General features: G+C 38.5%; 3 protein-coding genes across 5 annotated transcripts; all 3 read left to right on the top strand.

Moving 5' to 3' along the window:
- The first annotated feature begins 293 nt into the window (after positions 1–293).
- pwp1 (PWP1 homolog, endonuclein) lies at positions 294–5702 on the top strand. The gene is made up of 15 exons (XM_046379003.1): positions 294–506; positions 1025–1083; positions 1277–1452; positions 1585–1670; positions 1846–1942; positions 2119–2229; positions 2361–2491; positions 2632–2705; positions 2863–2959; positions 3066–3127; positions 3231–3342; positions 4014–4104; positions 4537–4658; positions 4774–4879; positions 4980–5702. Exons 1-15 carry the CDS (start codon positions 441–443, stop codon positions 5072–5074), a joined length of 1485 nt encoding a protein of 494 aa, XP_046234959.1. The 5' UTR covers positions 294–440; the 3' UTR covers positions 5075–5702.
- Positions 5703–6051: 349 nt separating this feature from the next.
- Positions 6052–9068, top strand: mrpl42 (mitochondrial ribosomal protein L42). Of its 2 annotated transcripts, none has more exons than XM_046379016.1 (5): positions 6052–6217; positions 6692–6755; positions 7131–7215; positions 7717–7880; positions 8940–9068. In XM_046379016.1, exons 1-5 carry the CDS (start codon positions 6139–6141, stop codon positions 8983–8985), a joined length of 438 nt encoding a protein of 145 aa, XP_046234972.1. In that variant the 5' UTR covers positions 6052–6138; the 3' UTR covers positions 8986–9068. The 2 variants fall into 2 exon arrangements, with proteins under 2 accessions (XP_046234972.1, XP_046234973.1); XM_046379017.1 differs by having other exon boundaries at positions 6055–6157.
- Positions 9069–9885: 817 nt separating this feature from the next.
- On the top strand, positions 9886–16332 carry ube2nb (ubiquitin-conjugating enzyme E2Nb). 2 transcript variants are annotated; one of them, XM_046379014.1, is made up of 4 exons: positions 9886–10042; positions 11578–11824; positions 12751–12891; positions 14399–16332. In XM_046379014.1, exons 1-4 carry the CDS (start codon positions 10013–10015, stop codon positions 14440–14442), a joined length of 462 nt encoding a protein of 153 aa, XP_046234970.1. In that variant the 5' UTR covers positions 9886–10012; the 3' UTR covers positions 14443–16332. The 2 variants fall into 2 exon arrangements, with proteins under 2 accessions (XP_046234970.1, XP_046234971.1); XM_046379015.1 differs by lacking the exon at positions 14399–16332 and adding an exon at positions 13719–13759.
- The last annotated feature ends 1211 nt before the right edge of the window (positions 16333–17543 follow it).

Here is a 17543-nt window from a genome sequence, read left to right as displayed (position 1 = left end):
TGAAACATAATTCCAGCAGTATTTTTTCTGTCTGCTGAGTTACATTTAAATTTATCCAAAAAACCTACTTGAGGACCTTGGAAATGCAATGCAAATGCAAGTACAGATTATGGGAAAGAAAACAGTATGCTAGTTTATTTATTTAGATTTCCGTTAATTTATTCATTCATTTATTCAGTTTGTCAGTCCCTTTACATTCAATTTCTATACATACACATCAGTGGGTTTTTACGTGACTATATTTTCGGCTTTGACGTGCCATACATTTTTGATCAGGCAGACTTTTCGACACTCTGTTGACATCATCTATATGCGACACAGGGCCCTTTTCAACTCACATGTACTCCCCTTGTGTGCTTGTCTGAAGTGGAATACTTTCGACAATCAGTACATGATACATTTTACAATATTTGGTCGGTAAACCACAGCGTATCTACATAATGAGTTCTCAGATTACTTGTGTCGGATGGGTGGGGAGAGGCGTTGCCAAGGAAACCCCGGACAAAGTAAGTAGCTAACATGTTGGGCTAGCTAAAGTTAGCCGTCAGGAAGCTAATCTGTCAACATGGCAAATACACAATGCTGTTAAGCAAATTTAAATGACCAAATTCCATAGCCTTTTGGGCGGCATTTACAGTTGTAGGTGGCCTTAAAGTTAATGTTTTATTTTAGTCTGTCAACACCATAACTGTCGTGTATATACCGTAATGTGACGCACTTTGTGTATTAACAGTTAACTATAGTTAATGTAGGTAGCTAAATGTCAGGCTTTTTGAGACTTTTTAAGTAGACTTAAATATAATATATATATTAAGTTTATTAATTATATCCTTAATAAGTCAGTGCTACGAATGGGAAATAAAGTAACTTACAAAGCACAAGTGACAAGAGAAATGTGGTACCTTATATTGTAAACCTAGACCTGATAGCATATAATGGGTTGTGCGAGTATCGCAGAAAATGTTTGAAAAACGCTATAAAATCTGTGGAAAAGTTGTCACTCCTTTTTAAAATTCTATTTCAGGTTGAGTTGAGCCAAGAGGAGCTACAACGCATCATCACTGAAGCAAAGGAAGAGCTGGGGTATGTTGGAATAAAACACATCATCACTGCAGTCTCTGTCTGTTTTTTTCTTTTGCTGTTGTCAAAGTGCTCATGAGCCAGTTATTGAGTGCTGAATAAAAATAAAATGTTACTGTTCCTTCCCCAAACAGCCCAACCGGTGGAGCTGGTTTCATTTTTTGTTGTTTTGTTTTTATGTATTCTGCTAAATCAGGGAATTAGCAGCTGAGGAGGAGGAAGAGGAGGATGAAGGCATTGTCTCTGAACAGAATCCTAATAGTGATACAGCAGACGTTGCTGTAGTTCCAAAGGGTGGGAATGAAGAAGAAAAGCAGGAAGATGACGAGCTAGCGGAGTACGACCTGGATAAATATGATGAAGAGGATTCTGGTGAGGGGTTGTTTATGTACAGAATGTTTATTCTCACTTCATTCTCTTTTCAACTTACTTGTGTCAATTTAAGTGTATGTGTGAGTCTTCACAGCTCAAACTGGCCTCATATATAACTTGTCTTCGATTTAGTGACTGCTAATCTCGGCGATAGTCTGGCTGGACTCACAGTGTTCAGCTCTAATGAAGAAGATCCTTACATCACTATCAAAGACACAGTGAGTGCTTTCAGTGATTACATGCATACTGAGTCAGATTTTCATTTCCTGTAGCTCCAAGCCTGATAATAACCATTAATGTAAAGCTGTAATCATGATTAAATGAAAAACAAACTTGTTTTTCAGTGTAGGGATATTTCTGATATTAAGCTAGCTTTTTTTCCTCCCCTCTTAGGACCAGTATGAGCGAGAAGACTTCCAAATCAAACCCACTGACAACCTCATCCTAACAGGCCGGGCAGAGAAGGACTGCTGCAATTTGGAGATCCATGGTGAATATCTTCATCTGTGTCACAATAAGATGATCGTGAATATGTTGAAGATACAGACAAACATTTTCTTTTGTTTGGATGCCGTTAGAGTATTAGATCTCAGAATATACTTGTAAGTTTAATACCTATGGTGATAATGTAAATATGTATTTAACAACTGATTTCTCGCTTCACAGTGTATAACTCAGAGGAGGAATCTCTTTATGTTCATCATGATATTCTGCTGCCAGCTTACCCACTGTGTGTTGAGTGGCTAAACTTCGACCCCAACCCTGCAGAAGGACCCGGTAAGAAAACTGTGCCTTGTTGTGATGTTATATTTGAACGTAAACTAACACAAACTTTAAAAAATTTGCAGTTTCATCGACTTAATGTGCACATGCATGACTCACATTTCCTCTGTGTGTCCTTACTGCAGCTAACTACGCCGCTGTGGGCAATATGACCCCTCAGATAGATGTGTGGGACCTGGATGTGGTGGACTGCTTAGAGCCAGCCTTCTCACTGGGGAGCAAAAAGGCCTCCAAGAAGAAAAAGAAGAGCAAGAAGGTACACGCCTGTTCTTACAGTGTATTATGATGAGAGTGGGGCCTGGTAAAGTTAAAGTTTTTTTTTATTTTACATTTTTGACTCCATTGATAGTGGACATCCTGCTTTAACTTATTGCTTCTTGTATTCATTGATGCTAGGGAGCAGCAGCAGCAGAGCCTGTTGAGGGACACACAGATGCAGTGCTGGATTTATCCTGGAACAAACTGGTTAGGTCAGTATTCAGAGCCTTGGGAGCATTCACTGATACATTTCGATGTAGTTCAGTACTCGAGAAAAGTACTACAAAATTACACCTAATGCTTGTTTGTTTTCGCAGTACAACTCAAATGATCCTTTTACCTTAAAGCACGTGCACCCTCTCTCTTTAGAAATGTGTTGGCCAGTGGATCAGCAGATGACACAGTTATCTTGTGGGATCTTTCTCAAGGCAAACCAGCCACAACCATGCGCAGACACACCGATAAGGTATTCAGTGAGAAAAATGATTATGCTTGTATTTTATGTATTTGGTGTAACATTCCCAGAATTTGTGGACTTCAGCTTCTGGAAGAGAAAATGCTTTATCTTTTAGGTTCAAACGTTAACGTTCCACCCATTTGAAGCACAGACTCTGATATCAGGATCATATGACAAGTAAGTGTAGTCTGGTTTCGTCATGAGTTTATAGTCTGAGGTGAGGGGAAATGAACAGATCATTTTGTAAAGTGAGTTTGAGACAAACATGTTTTCTTTTCAGGACAGCTGTCCTGTACGACTGCCGCAGTCCTGACAACAGCTATCGCACTTGGAGGTTCAGTGGTCAAGTGGAGCGTCTGGTCTGGAACCACTTTTCACCATGCAACTTCCTGGTAGGTGTTCAACAGTGTGATGACCTACGCAATCCTTAGAAATGATGGAGTGATTGAACAATGCCCCCCCCCCAATTAGTTAGTTGATGTGCTCTTGAGCAAGGCACTTAACCCCCCCAATTGCTCCCCGGGCACCTGACATGGCAGCCCACTGCTCCTGCGTGTTTCAATCTGTGATGGGTTAAATGCAGAGAAAGAATTTCGTTGTATGTAAAAATATACTGACAATTAAAGTTTTGAAGTTTATGATTATATGAAGCAGCGTAGTCTATCACAAGCTCATTTGTTTTGCCAATGTTGAGCTTCAGGTGAGTGTTGCTTGCATCATGTGATAAAGCTCTCTAACAGTCACTACATATATGAGTCTTGACTGACATGGATATAAACTCTAACCTGACTGGCGCATGGAAGCAAACAACCACTAGGCAGTAATTATAGCTCATTAATGCTGGTTAGAGGAGGAATACCTAATTCAAAAATTAAAGCACAGCTGCATGTTTTACCCCACCAATCACATTCCTTTTAAAACTTTACTGTCAGTAAATAATAATTACACATATACCTGGCGTGTTTTTGCTTCATGGTCATTGTGCAATAAGCCTTATTTATCCCTCATCAGCTCTTTCTTTCACAAGCACAGTGGTTAACACAGGGCTGTGGTCGTGTTTCAGGCCAGCACAGAGGACGGATTTGTCTACTGTCTGGACGCACGCTCAGATAAACCTGTTTTCACACTGAAGGCTCATGATGAAGAAGTATCAGGTGGGTAAAAATTTGTGTGTGTGCGCACGTGTGCGTGTGTACAATCCAAGGAGAAAAACAGCCCCCCCTCCGAAAGAAAATTTGCTCAAGCACTAATGATTTGGTACTGCCTTCACTGTGTGGTGAGACTGTTGGTCATGAGTCACATAAGAATGATAAAAGCATGAGTTAACATTGTTGGTACATACCAGAGAAATGTGGGAAAACTTGTTTTTGTTTTATTTTCAGTCACTCTTTGAAATATTTTATGAGTTCAGTGAGTAAGCTGTGAACCTTACATCTTTTCCACCCTGTAATTTGCATGTAGACACATTGTGAGTATCTGTTTTAGGTGTTTGAGCTCTGTGAAGAAAGGGTGAACTTGTGGTTCTGACACATTTTATTAGCTGTACAGTGAAAAATTAAATCTAAACTTCTTCAACATTTCTGCAGGATTGGACCTTAGCAGCCAGATTAAAGGGTGTCTGGTCACTGCATCATCTGACAAACATGTTAAGATTTGGGACATTTTGGGCAACAAACCCAGCTTAGTGCACTCACGGGATATGAAAATGGTAAGAACATGTACATGCAATTGATGTGAGATTGTTTCAGATGAGATGTTGAAGTTCTGGAGTTTATTTTTTTTTTCAAGGACTTATAACAACTTGTTTTTCCACCTGTGGACAGGGCGTGCTGTTCTGCGCTTCATGTTGCCCTGACCTGCCCTTCATCTACGCCTTCGGGGGACAGAAAGATGGCCTGCGGGTTTGGGATATAAGTGATGTTGCAGCAGGTAGAGTTGACACAAAATATGTTTCTTTCTGTCTTTCCTTTGCCCTTCTGAATTGGTACATTAATAATGTTCACATGTTATTGTGATTGTTTGCCTTCAGTGGCAGAGGTGTTCGGCAGTCGAGAGCGCCTGGTGGCAAACACGGGATCACAGACATCCAGCACTGCAGCCACAGCAGACATGGAAGTCTCCTAGTGACCCTCTGGATGCGTGAACAGCCTGTAAACATGGGGAAAAAGCCGAGTATCTCTGGAAACGCATAAAGTTGCTGTGCTTACTCGTGTCCTCCTCTGAGTGCAGCACTTAGTTCATTCAAAAGACGGGGAGAAATGAAACTGCATTCATGAGGAATTTGAAATGTTGGCCAGAATCCAAACTGGGCTTAAAACACCTGAAAAACCTGTTCAGCTTGTTTCCCTGTCCAGATAACAACAGTGGCATAGCACACTCAAAGATGTGTTAAAAGACGAGTATGTTCCTTACATTCATGCTAGTGAATATTTCAAGGAAATGACTTTTCATTTTTAGGGGGAAACAGTGATTCAGATATTTGAATTACTCTGTATTAATTGTTGTATTACCTATAGATCTCCTTCAACTTTGCCTTTTTTGTACCTTTACAAATGAAATATGCTACTAAGGATATTTTCACATGAAAATGTATCATTTACTTTGCAATATTCCTTACCCGGGTTTCCTGGTAGTAATGAATGGTTAAATTAAATAATAAAATAATCCAGCATACTTACATGTGGCCAAAGTTTTCCAAAATGAAAGACTCTTTAAAATGCTGTATATTCAATAAATACAATATATAAAATGTGTAAACCTTCTGTTATTTGAAATTTGTGACCCTCAAATGTGTGGATGATGCACATGGTATATAATCATATTGTCCACAATAGCTCAAACATGAGGTGAAACTCTTTGCTCTTTAGCAAATATGGTGAGAGTTCTGCAGACACTTGACCTTCTTAGATTTCTTGTTTCTAACTCTTCAGTTTGTGGTGCACAAAGATGGTGACAATCCAAACAGCTTAACCCTGTTTAAACACTTTAATAACCATAAAAACAGTGATTGTATATTAAATATTAATTCATATATATATAATTATTTTTAAAAATATTTTTTTTTTTGGAAAAGGATGACTATTGTGGAGTACTGACCAATCTGTGCTGGTCGGTTGAGAGGTGGAACAAAACTGAGGGAGTCTGAGTGCTGAGCCGGTACTATTACAGCGACGCACACCTAACTGAGCATGGCGACTGGTCATTTGTGTAAGCTACAAAATCTTTTAACGCGACTTTTGAACGGCACCACACGACGAAGTGCACAAAGTAAGTTGTATTTTTTATCAGTCAGACAAAGTACATGATAGACGTCGCGTTAGTTTAGCATTCAAAAACGTAAACGCAACGATTGTTGGAGTTGAAGCTAACAGGGGCTAACCTTGAGAATATGTCTGACATTTAGATTTGATTAGCGTTAATTGTCTTTGTCAAACCCGTTGCAAAATCTCAAAATGTCTCCCGTAAAAGAATTGCTAGGATTATTCTCTCTACAATACGAAAGAATGTATCTGCCTTAATGGAAATAACTTCAATTAACGGTCAACCATTAATGTTGACTTGTTAGCAGGTGTCATACCTTTACGTCTCACAGAGAGCCTTCAAAACCAGACGTGACTGTCTAAGATGCGTATAAATGACATTAATGTGATCTGTTGTAGTGCATATATTCAGTTGTTGTCCTGTTAATTATGTCAGTTGCTTGGTATGTTTGTGTCTCACCTGTTTGGTTTTGTGCTGCAGCATGTTTGGTGACAGTGAGACAGACGTCCAGCGCCACCGGTCCTTCACTTGATGAACCTAACAGGTATGCTAAGAGTTTGAATTCAAAAAATAAGTTAAATAAAATAAATACACCTGGATTTAGTGTAACTATGACACTAAGCTGCATTTAAACCCTCATATCACGTTTGTAGAAAACATTCTTAATTATGAGCCTTATTGCATCAAAAGTGAGGTAAACAGAAATATATATATAATATATATATATATGTGTGTGTGTTTAAGATTTGAGGCAGGTGAGTTTCATATTTCGCAAAAGGGGCCTCAACATGATTATCAGGAGAAGGTCAAAGGGTTTTGAGGTGTTGTTATTGTATTTATGACATACATGGTTTCGTCTGCAGTTAGCTTGCTTAAATGTTCATTTGTTATAATTAACCTTACAACTCCTTGTGTTTAGTGATGTGGAAATCGGTGTGACGTCAGATGGGAAAACCATAGTGTGCTACCATCCCTCTGTGGACGCTCCCTATGAGCTGACGCAGGTAAGAGAGTGTTTCTTAGCCTCCTGAAAAATAATGTGTTAGCTCTGATGACAGAATCTATATCCAATGATCTCACTGATTAGGACTTTTAGAGAGAAGTCAGAGGATCCGGGTTTTTAGATAAAACCCTGCAGATTCTCTGTGCTCCATACCTCATTTGCCCACCTCTGTCTTAGAACACACGGTTCCTGTTTTTACAATCTGTGTGCTTTAATAAAAGCCTGTTCATGCTCAGTGTGTCATGTGAAATTTGGACCCCTCTAACTCTATCTAACTGATTTTAAGAATACTTATAAGGGTCTTGCTACAGAGTGAAACAACAGAGAACTGCAAACAAATTAGAAGTACTGGGAATGACATCTGCATACTACCGTCATGTTTAAAGTATAACAGTGTCACTAATCAACATAAAAACATCTAAATTGGTGCAGAATTGCTGGAAATTTACATACAATAAAATATGGAAGAGGGTACTTTGTTCATGACTGCGCATCTTTGCAGCCTATAGAGCGGCCAGACCCCCTGACCAACCAGGCCGAGACCCATGACCAGGTTTTGAAGGCCCATCTCAGCAAGGAGGTGCTGAAGGACAAAGAGGGGCCGACTATAGAGGAGCTGAACAAGATGTTTTTCACTACCAAACATCGGTGGTATCCAGTTGGACAGTAAGTACACACACACAAAAACCCAGCATTGACAAAGGCCTTTGACACCACTTAAGGGACAAAGGCACAGAGATTGAACATTTTCCTCTATAATTTCATGTTTTGTGTAGGTCTGAACCCAGTGTCTTTATATATATATATATATCCTTCTATTGACATTTTCAAATGTGTGTCATCAAGTTTTATGCTGTCATTACCCTAAAAAAAAATGGAAGGAGACGTTGTGTAGGTTGCACCGAAGAGGAGGCAAATGGCTGATAAAGAACAATAAATGGTGTTTAATTAGTCTCTAAACCAATGCGCATAAAAACCAAGCATGTGATATGAGTACATGGAACAGTATCTGTAAGCACTTTTGCTCTGTAAATGCAGTCCAACGAGCAAGGTGCAGAGGCAGGGACAGTAGCTGATGTCTCCCCTCCTGTTCTGTTCTCTCATTTGGCTCAGGATTACAATATTAGTTTGAGGGAGTGTATGATCGCTTGTTACTGACATGGTTAGTAATTAAGTTTATCCAAATCCACATGCACACATAAATCATCTACCTGCCACCCACCTAAAGCCAAATTATTTTCTCTGATTTAATGACCCACACTTGCATTGACCTTTCACTGCACCTCCCCTAATCCATGTACTCTGTATTGCCTTTTATCTTATGTGGAGCAGCTCAATCTTTCCAGATAAATTCTTTATTGTGTGTTGTATTGATGTACTTGTGTTTTCTTTAATGATTACACATGCAAATAAAAAAAAAAAGCTGTGCTCTACTCATAAGTTGATTTTAGAATTCGAATGTAAAAGAACAACTAATTTTGACATCTACCAGAAAATGGAAGTTGACACTTAAACATCATCCCCCCAAATAGACATGGTGCTCTTTTATCTGGACTAGATCAGTAGTCTCATTTATTTCTTTATTGACTACACCATAGATGTGTGTCATTGCAGTATGTAATGGTGAAGCGGAATGGAGTGCTCAAAGAACATATATCAGTACCTCAAAAATCCTTTTGTAGACTATTTGTCAAAATGAGCTTCGTTCTGTTTCACTCTTCACAGGTACCACATGAGACGCATAAAGAAGGATCCACCAAAGGACAGATAGCTGAAGGCCAAGGATAGAGCACCGCAAATAATGTTTGTCTATGTTATTGTCACAATGATGTATAATAAAGTGTTATATAGTAATTTGTTTGTCATGAGTTTTTAAGCTGGTGTTGTCAACTTGTCTTATCAACTTATCTTTAGGTCATTGAATGTTAATATTTTGCTGAGCTTTAGGATGTTTTCATATACAATTTAATTCTGTTTTTGACAGCTTACAGACAGTCAAATGACAGAAGTGTATAGAAATAAAATCAATATTATTTCCTAATGTCCATGCAGCAGAAATATAATGGAACATGCATCAAGACAAAGCAGTGGCCCATTAATAAATGTCAGTGAAGTTTAAATGCAATAATAATAATTGATAGGGTAATTAAATTAATGCGCCCTTGATTTGAGTGAATAAAAATGGCATCCTGCTATTGGATTTGAAGAAACCACTATCACTGGCAGAATATGTAATTTGATCCACTGTGTTGCTTTTGACAACAAGTGGGATATCATTGGCTTGCAGATATGATGCTCCGGTTTGATTATTTTTAATTTAGATCTTACTTATTTATCAAAATAAGTTCTCAGTTTCTATTTGATGAATGATTGTTACAGCAGTGAGAATGTACAACATACAACGAAAGGATATATACAAGGAAAAAAGGCAAGGCCAGTATTGCAAAGAGAACACTTAAATGTTTATAGTCTTTATTTTTATATCTTTTTAGAGATGAGTGTTAAGGCTTGAAGAGAAAAACATTAATCTAATTTATAAATACAGTAGTGTCATATTTAAGAGCGACTTTTTAAAATGTGTTTGTAAGTTTAAAATTACCCCGAAAATCTGATCAAAATGTAGAAGTAAATTCACTGAGTATCTATGTTTTTATAGACAATCTTGAACGCCAGCATATTTTCTTACGTCATCTGAAGCCACCGGAAGAGTGAGTTAACTGTCCCCGCCCCGGCAGTTCAGTCAGTCCAACCTGAAGAGAAGGCGAGTCTACGGCTAAAAATATAATAGCTAACACAAGATGGCCGGTTTGCCTCGTAGGATTATTAAGGTACTCTTTACATCGGATAGTATACATATATATCAGTGAGCCAGTGTTTGAGTATTATAAATATTATTTCGTAAGAATATGGACGTACGATTACTGCCACCCAACGTGTAGCCTACCGTTAGCGCGGTTAGCACAATTAGCTCTTATCTAGCTAGTTATCAAGCTAGCTCGTTGGTCCGTGTCTGCAAGTGTTTTGTTTGCCACTTCCGTTTACACCCGTCTGCTCTGATCTGTGGCTGATTAATTTGTACTTGTTGATTTGTTGCCGTACTTTAATTGCAGGTTTCACATTACCGGGTTGCTGATTTTTAGTATTAATCATCAAATTTTGACATTTTGTCCTAGTCGCCATATGAATGAATTCGCTGAATATGCTAAGCTAGCAGCTGTAGCTTGTATCTACACATGTCTGGCGCTGATGTGAAACGCTGTCTTGTGGTCTCAGAACGTTTAAATGCCCATAGCAAAGCAAAGACGGTAGTATTGCTCTTTTTGTATAAAACGAAAAAGAAAATCAGGGAAGAAAAAATTAAGGCCTGTTGCGCTGCGGTCTCCTCCCTCAGCCTTACCGCAACTTCACTGGGCCAGGCCCGGCAGTGGGCGCGATCAGCCGTTTCCGCCACATCTAGCTTTAGCAGCTCTCTCTCTCTCTTGTTTAGCAGATTTTCACAGTCAGTAACACAACATTGAACGATTGATAACACATTTGAGCTATCATTATAGCAGCCTGTACTTGTAAGGAAGAAGAGAATAGTTTTCACAACAAGATTAAGCCAGTGTGTTTCCTGTTGGTTGCAGATGTACCAGTGCACCTGCTTGATCAAATGCAGAAATATGAAAAATGCTTCACTTCCTCCTTTTGATTTCTACTGTCGATGGTTGCTTAGTATAGCACAGTACCTGTAGCAGAAATCAGAAAACAGGTTTTTAATACACACTCAGTAATCTGTGAACTGAATTCTTGAAATGGATGCCAAAAAGATTGAGAGTTGAGTCGATTTGTTTTGATAAACAATTACACATTTCAGTAAGTAAATCTGTTCCAAATAATTTGGATACTTTCTCTGTAAATGTGAATAATTGTCTGTATGACTGGTGTGATAGTTAAAAGATTATTTTTGGATTTGGACATTTTTTAAATTATTTTCTAACACTTTACCAATTGGTTGTTGCATAATTGAGAAAACAAATGGCACATTAATCTATGATAAAAAAAATTAGTTGAATACCTAAATTATTCATTTTGCACTTCATCAAGTAAGTAAGTCCTTGTACATTATGTGTCAAGTGCTCCAGACCTCATTTGCCTTTTACTTTGTGTTTATTAATAGCTTGTGGAATGTTGTTTTATGTGTATGAGGGTGAGTTTGAAAGTGCATGTGTGACTAAGCAAGGTGAAATTGTATGTCCTCATCCATTATACACTTGAAAGTCGGCTGTCTACTGACACCTCCACAGTTTTTTTTCAACAGCTGTTTTTTAACTCAGAAAAGTCAACAACAGTGTTATGTGTTTCTCATTTTGACCACACTCAGGAGACACAGCGGTTGATGGCAGAGCCTGTTCCAGGGATCACGGCCACGCCTGACGAATCGAATGCACGTTACTTCCATGTGGTCATTGCAGGGCCTCAAGACTCTCCTTTTGAAGGAGGCACATTTAAACTTGAACTATTTCTTCCAGAAGAGTATCCCATGGCAGCTCCCAAAGTGCGATTCATGACCAAAATCTACCACCCCAATGTTGACAAACTGGGAAGAATATGTTTAGACATTTTGAAAGGTAAGAAAACAGAACAGTTTGAATTGCGAGAATTATTTCACATGTGAATAATTTTGTAGCATCAGTATGGAACCACACTCGCAGCATATTGTGTAATTTAGCTTGAATGGTTTTGTTTCAGACCTTGAAAATTAGCATCATGAACAGTTAAATCTGCTGTTAGTGATTTTTGGATCAACCTGAGGAAGAAAATCTCTTACTATCTAAATATCCCACAGACACGGATTATTATGGATTTCCCATGTTGTTTTTACAGACAGATATTTAGTTCTAATTGCTTTCTTCTTCACCAACCATCTATCTATGTCATTTTTATTTAAGTATACTAGTTTTGGCAGATCTTGTTTATGGGAAATGACTGCCTATGAGCTTATGGAGCTGATATTTAGATAGGAAAAAATAGAATTCAATTACTTATATTGTGATAGCTTAATATGGATTGCACCTTGCCTTTTGGGCTGAAAAGCAGCTGGTCCTGTTTGCAAAAAGCAGTCGTGGGATGAAGCCTCAGGAAGCAGATGTGATTGCAACCATTAAATCAAGTTTTGAGGTAAACAAACTTGAGGTGTAATGTTTGTTTAGCAAGAGAAGAACAGATAATGGCAGATGAGTTGGCAACGCTGATCGGCACTTACAGTTGATTGCTTGCTCACATTTTATTGTTTTGACTCATTAGACTTATGAGAACCAGAGGTTTTTCCATTTAGAAGTAGCCATAGGAAAAAGTGAATCTCACAGTAATTCCTGACTGCCTGGTTGGTGCTTGGTGTCTCCACCACGAGAGTGTTTTGACTGCTTGGTCTTTGTGAGCAATACCAATGACGTATCACCCAGAATTTTCCCTTGTTTTGCATTATTGACCATAGTGCTGTTATTTTTGTCCTGTTTTGCATTTTTTTTTTCCCCCTGAACTTCCCTTCTTCCAGATAAGTGGTCTCCAGCCCTGCAGATCCGTACAGTGTTGCTATCGATCCAGGCGTTATTAAGTGCTCCCAATCCAGATGATCCCCTGGCAAACGATGTTGCAGAGCAGTGGAAGAAAAACGAAAGCAATGCCATCGAGACAGGTGAGAATTAGATTCATATTTTTAGCACTCATTAAAGTGCTTAAGATCAACTGCATTCACCAGATTTGCGGTACGAAAAATTGAGCATTGTTAGCCTAATTTCAGTCGTCCAAATTGCCAACTTTTTAGCTTTGATGCTTTGATTGGGTTTGGTTACAGATGTTTACACACCAGTATGGCAGATAGCCTCGTGAGATTTACTCACCACATGGAAAATCGACCTACCTTTGGCTCTCGGCAGGTGTTAATTTCAGACCCTGCTAAAATCTTATCTAAATGTGTTGCTTCGTGACTTTTGTGATCATCAGCAAAGGATAGATGAATGCTGCAGTTTAATTGTTTTATTTTTTTTGAGGCTGCATTATGCATTAACACAGCGAACTGATCATTTGTCGGTTTGTGCTATGCGTCTTTGACTCATTCAAATGCCTATTAAGGTTATTAAAGTCATAAAATGAGCGAGTGTCTCTCAGATCCCACTGTAATAACTTCATATCTCCTTTTGTACGAGTAACAAAACGAAAGATGATCATGTTAGAACAATTAAAAAGCACAGACATAATCATTTAAGTCATTTTTAAAAACAAAATCCCATAAACTTTGTTGATTGATCCACAAAATTGTTAATGATTTATTTTCTGTTGACTGACTGACTAACTTGCTTTGTGTTTGAAAACTCCAGGACATTTCAGCAGGCTCCCTGTTGTTCTGGGAGTTTGAACAAACTCTTCTGTGTACACTCAGTAACACTTTCTTTATCCACAGTCTTGCACCACAGGCGCCCTCACATCCTCCTCCACCATTTTAACTCTCTGTTTCTCCCCCAGCCCGAGCATGGACCAAGATGTACGCAACGAAAGCTTGAGTAGAAAACCATTGTGACATGTATGTTTTTAATTGGTATTGTACTGGTGGTGTAAACGGGTTCACCTTGGCCTTTTTTTTTCCTGGGCTCATGAAGCTGTGACTTTTTTCTGTCATTTAACTATCCAGTGCTTCGGATTGCTTGTTTACTTTGAATAACCGTCCAAAACTCAAAGATATTCATGCTAGAATGATGTAAATCATAGCAAACCCCCAAATAAGATTATCTGGAACTACTTCTTAATCAGCAGCAACAATCTGATAAAACAGGAAATGCTTTCTAGCTTTCCAAGTCTTCTATAACGGGGAATTGAACACCTTTGGGTTCTGAACTGCTGGTGCTGCAACAAAACAAGCAACTTGAATATGTCAGATTGGGCTTTGCAATTTAAATACCAAATCACTAGCTCTTTGAGAAAATGATATTAATTAATAATTAAAATACTACTTAGTTGCTGTCCCAGCTGAAACAAACCAACTGTTGCTCCGAAAACCTTTAAAAACTTTCTGAATTTCAGTTACTTTAGGGTGTCTGTTGTGGGAGCATCTCGGTACACACTGCAACTCTTTCCTTGTCCACAGTCCTGCACCCCACCCCCACTCACACCCTTCACCATTTTATCTCTCTGTCTGTCCCCCACAGCCCGAGCATGGACCAGGCTCTACGCGGGCAACACTGAAGTATAGAGGAAGAAATACGAGGCGTCTGAATGTGATCCACAAAATGTACTCCTATTCTGTCAACATTTGAATTTAACGGACACAAAAAAAAGAAAAAAAAAAGATTATAAGTCCAAATCTATTTGAAAGAAATGACGAGATTTACTGCTGCAGACCTCTGGGTGACTTATTTTCCTCTCTAAGGCGCGTTATGTGTGTGTTAACCTTTTTTTTTTTCCGTGTTGCTATTTAAATGCATGGACAGAGAATGACACCCTCCCCACTACAGTCTTAAAAATCACATGCAATATGTTGTCCTGAAGTAGGCACATACTGGTACGTTTGCAAACTATACATTAAAGCTGTTCTTCTTTTAACACATGCATTATTTGTCAACACATCTGTATGTCTTCTGTGAACAATGACATGTTGTTTCGACAAGTAGAGTGTTCAGCTGTCTTTTCTCCCCACTAGTAGGAAGCAGACAAAAAAAAATTCAATTCTGAATGCTGAAACTCCTCTTAACTCTTTAGGGAATAGGAGTATAGGAGGGAATAGGGAATAAGGAGTTTTTGCAGAATAGCCCTTACATTAAATAAGAGGGTTAGTTGGATTTTCACTCGTATGCATCTGTGCAAACCAACACCTCACAGCACTGAGAGTAAAGTCAGTGTTGTAACTACTGTAGTTCAAGAGTAGATTCACACAAGGGCACTTAATACTGAGCACAGAGGCAAAGTGTCTCACAATATGTTCTTCGCACAGCAAAGACGATCCTATTCGACCCATCACAAACCTCTAAAAGACACTTTCTGTAACAGCAGCGCATACCAAGCTAAATTTATAACAGTAAGACGGAAATAAAAATGACAAAGGATGTCTCGGAACATTTTCATCCACAGACAACTGATGGATGTTCACTCCAATGTTTTTACTGTAAAATGAACTTGAAGACAACCTGAAGGTTGCTGCGTACTTGCCAAATTTGCCAGTAGAGGAAACACAGCATGTCGTTCAAAGTTAGTGTTAATCTGTGGCTCTTGCAGATGCAATTTTATCTCTTCATTCTTTACATCTTAAGATTGTTCTTAGGCTGACGATCTGCTGATTTAATGTCATGTTCTGTTCTTTCAACATGCTTCCGAGCAGATTGTTAGGCGTCTGTGTGAAATTTTCCCCACACAAAAGTCTCAGAAACATTCAGTGTAAAGTTTGTTCCATCCATGGTTTTTCTCACATCTGTTCAAGTTTCAGTTCAAACCCAGTCAGACAGTTTGGGGAGGGTGAGCAGGTTATTTCTCATGCTTTTTCTTTTTTTAAAAAAAAAAGCCATTACCAACACATTCAGAAAGGTAGAGTGATGCAGATTCTTTGTGTTGAAAAGGAACTGCATGCATGTTGTAGTAGACTACTAAAATGTGTTGAAAATGTCTTTTTTTTCTTCTTTTTTTTTAAGGGGTGTAGGACATTTAGCCCCTTTTTGTTTTTATTTTCCCTTTTTAACTGTCTGTCCATGCTATCTATGTTGCCTGTTCTCTATTTTATTTTCAGTTCTGTAACTTCGTAAAAAAAAAAAAAGTATGTACCATAATCAAATTGATATCAGGACAGTTCAGTCTAGTTCTCTTCTGGGTGTTTGTGAGAGTTGAGGCGTTAAGTTGTGTTTAACAGGAAAGATTAGGCTTTTTTTTCTTTCTTTTTCAGGTTTTATCATAAGTTACAAAGATGTTTTTCACATTGATTGTATTGAGTTGGTCTCATCTGTTTTTGCTCTTTTTATTATACTGATCTTTAATGGTTATGCAAGTGAATATAACTGATTCAATCATTGTGGTTGCAGAAAAGGTCTTCATGCTACTATTCCAGATTTTCTATTGGCTCAGAACTTCACACATTAAAACCTTGTGTCAAACTCTAGATTGGGATTTGTTGACCTGCAGAAAACACTTCTAAAAATCCTAAAGCTTTCCTCTTAAAGATGCTGCGCTGTTGGGATCAGTGTGATAACATCAGATCACGACTCGAAGGGCTCGTGTGAGGGAGGACTGTCACGTTATGTTGTAGTAAAACTATTTTTGTTAAGCCGTCTTGTTTTTTGGTTGGTCTCTCGCTCTTTATCAGAGTATCGCAGGCTCGGTGTTGCTTAGATTTGTTTGTGTCCTGTCTTCACCCAGAAATATTAACTAACTGTTTCTAACTGCTACATTTACTCAAGTTTGGAAGTTGGAGCACGGCTTAAAACCTGGTTAATTTATTGTTTTCCCTGAGGGACTTGACAGTTACCTAAACCGAGACACAGTCACTCACTGGATTTTTGAAGCATCTAGATCAAAATATTGAGAGATCAAACTCTGATTAAGCAGCTCCCCATATGTAAAGAAGAAGAAGATGAGTACTGTCAGTAATTTCAGTACATTTGCAAACATGGCTCTTCAAATACTCTGTAAATAAACTGAGTTGAGTAAGTAAGTAGAGGCTTGTTTGATTTATGTTGTGTGGAATTTGTGTTCCCCTAAAGGAGGGAGGGTACAGCAAAGACTGAATTGATGGACGGGGGTTTTCTTGTTGGAATTTGCAATTTGAGGATGTATCTGGTTTTTATTCAGCTTCTCTGACATTTATTTCAATGCAGCCATTTGGTAAAGTTTGAAATCCATCCCACAGAATCTGATCGAGTAACCTCTACTGTTGTTCAGTAAAGGTTAAATCAGAGCAGGTGCATAAAATATTTGCATGGATCATCTGAAGTTTTGAACGCTGGGCACAAAGGAAAAAAGTCTGCCTTGTGCGTTTCTGCTGGAGGCAGAACCTTTGGTGTCCACCTGAGGGAGGCATTGATGCTTTAATAGAAATGAGTCACACAAAATGCAATGTGTTCTCCTATTTCATTTCCTTACAGGGGCATCTATATATGCAGTGACTAAAGCCACATAATTTTGGTTTGATTTTGTTTTAATGCACCGTTACAATATACAGAGGTACCACAGGACATGTAAACACAGAGAAAATGCATATAAAACAAAAACAAAATCAAGAAAACAAAAACAGGACAACCCCAACAGGAAATAAACACAAAATAGAACCTAATACAAACTTGGTTAATAAACCACAGCACACAGAGACAAGTA

Source organism: Scatophagus argus, chromosome 22 (genome assembly GCF_020382885.2).
Source record: "Scatophagus argus isolate fScaArg1 chromosome 22, fScaArg1.pri, whole genome shotgun sequence".
NCBI classification, from domain to species: Eukaryota; Metazoa; Chordata; class Actinopteri; family Scatophagidae; genus Scatophagus; species Scatophagus argus.
The sequence above is the reverse complement of the archived record's forward strand: the minus strand, read 5'-3'. Positions and strand labels throughout refer to the sequence as shown.

Excerpts from the sequence above, each read along its gene's own strand:
- pwp1 (XM_046379003.1), top strand. The coding sequence starts at position 441 with ATGAGTTCTCAGATTACTTGTGTCGGATGGGTGGGGAGAGGCGTTGCC. Across the intron at positions 1,084-1,276 it reads GAAGCAAAGGAAGAGCTGGG|GGAATTAGCAGCTGAGGAGG; the intron begins GTATGTTGGAAT and ends CTGCTAAATCAG. Across the intron at positions 2,492-2,631 it reads AGAAAAAGAAGAGCAAGAAG|GGAGCAGCAGCAGCAGAGCC; the intron begins GTACACGCCTGT and ends CATTGATGCTAG.
- mrpl42 (XM_046379016.1), top strand. The coding sequence starts at position 6,139 with ATGGCGACTGGTCATTTGTGTAAGCTACAAAATCTTTTAACGCGACTT. Across the intron at positions 6,756-7,130 it reads TCACTTGATGAACCTAACAG|TGATGTGGAAATCGGTGTGA; the intron begins GTATGCTAAGAG and ends CCTTGTGTTTAG. Across the intron at positions 7,216-7,716 it reads CTCCCTATGAGCTGACGCAG|CCTATAGAGCGGCCAGACCC; the intron begins GTAAGAGAGTGT and ends GCATCTTTGCAG.
- ube2nb (XM_046379014.1), top strand. The coding sequence starts at position 10,013 with ATGGCCGGTTTGCCTCGTAGGATTATTAAG. Across the intron at positions 10,043-11,577 it reads TGCCTCGTAGGATTATTAAG|GAGACACAGCGGTTGATGGC; the intron begins GTACTCTTTACA and ends GACCACACTCAG. Across the intron at positions 11,825-12,750 it reads ATGTTTAGACATTTTGAAAG|ATAAGTGGTCTCCAGCCCTG; the intron begins GTAAGAAAACAG and ends CCCTTCTTCCAG.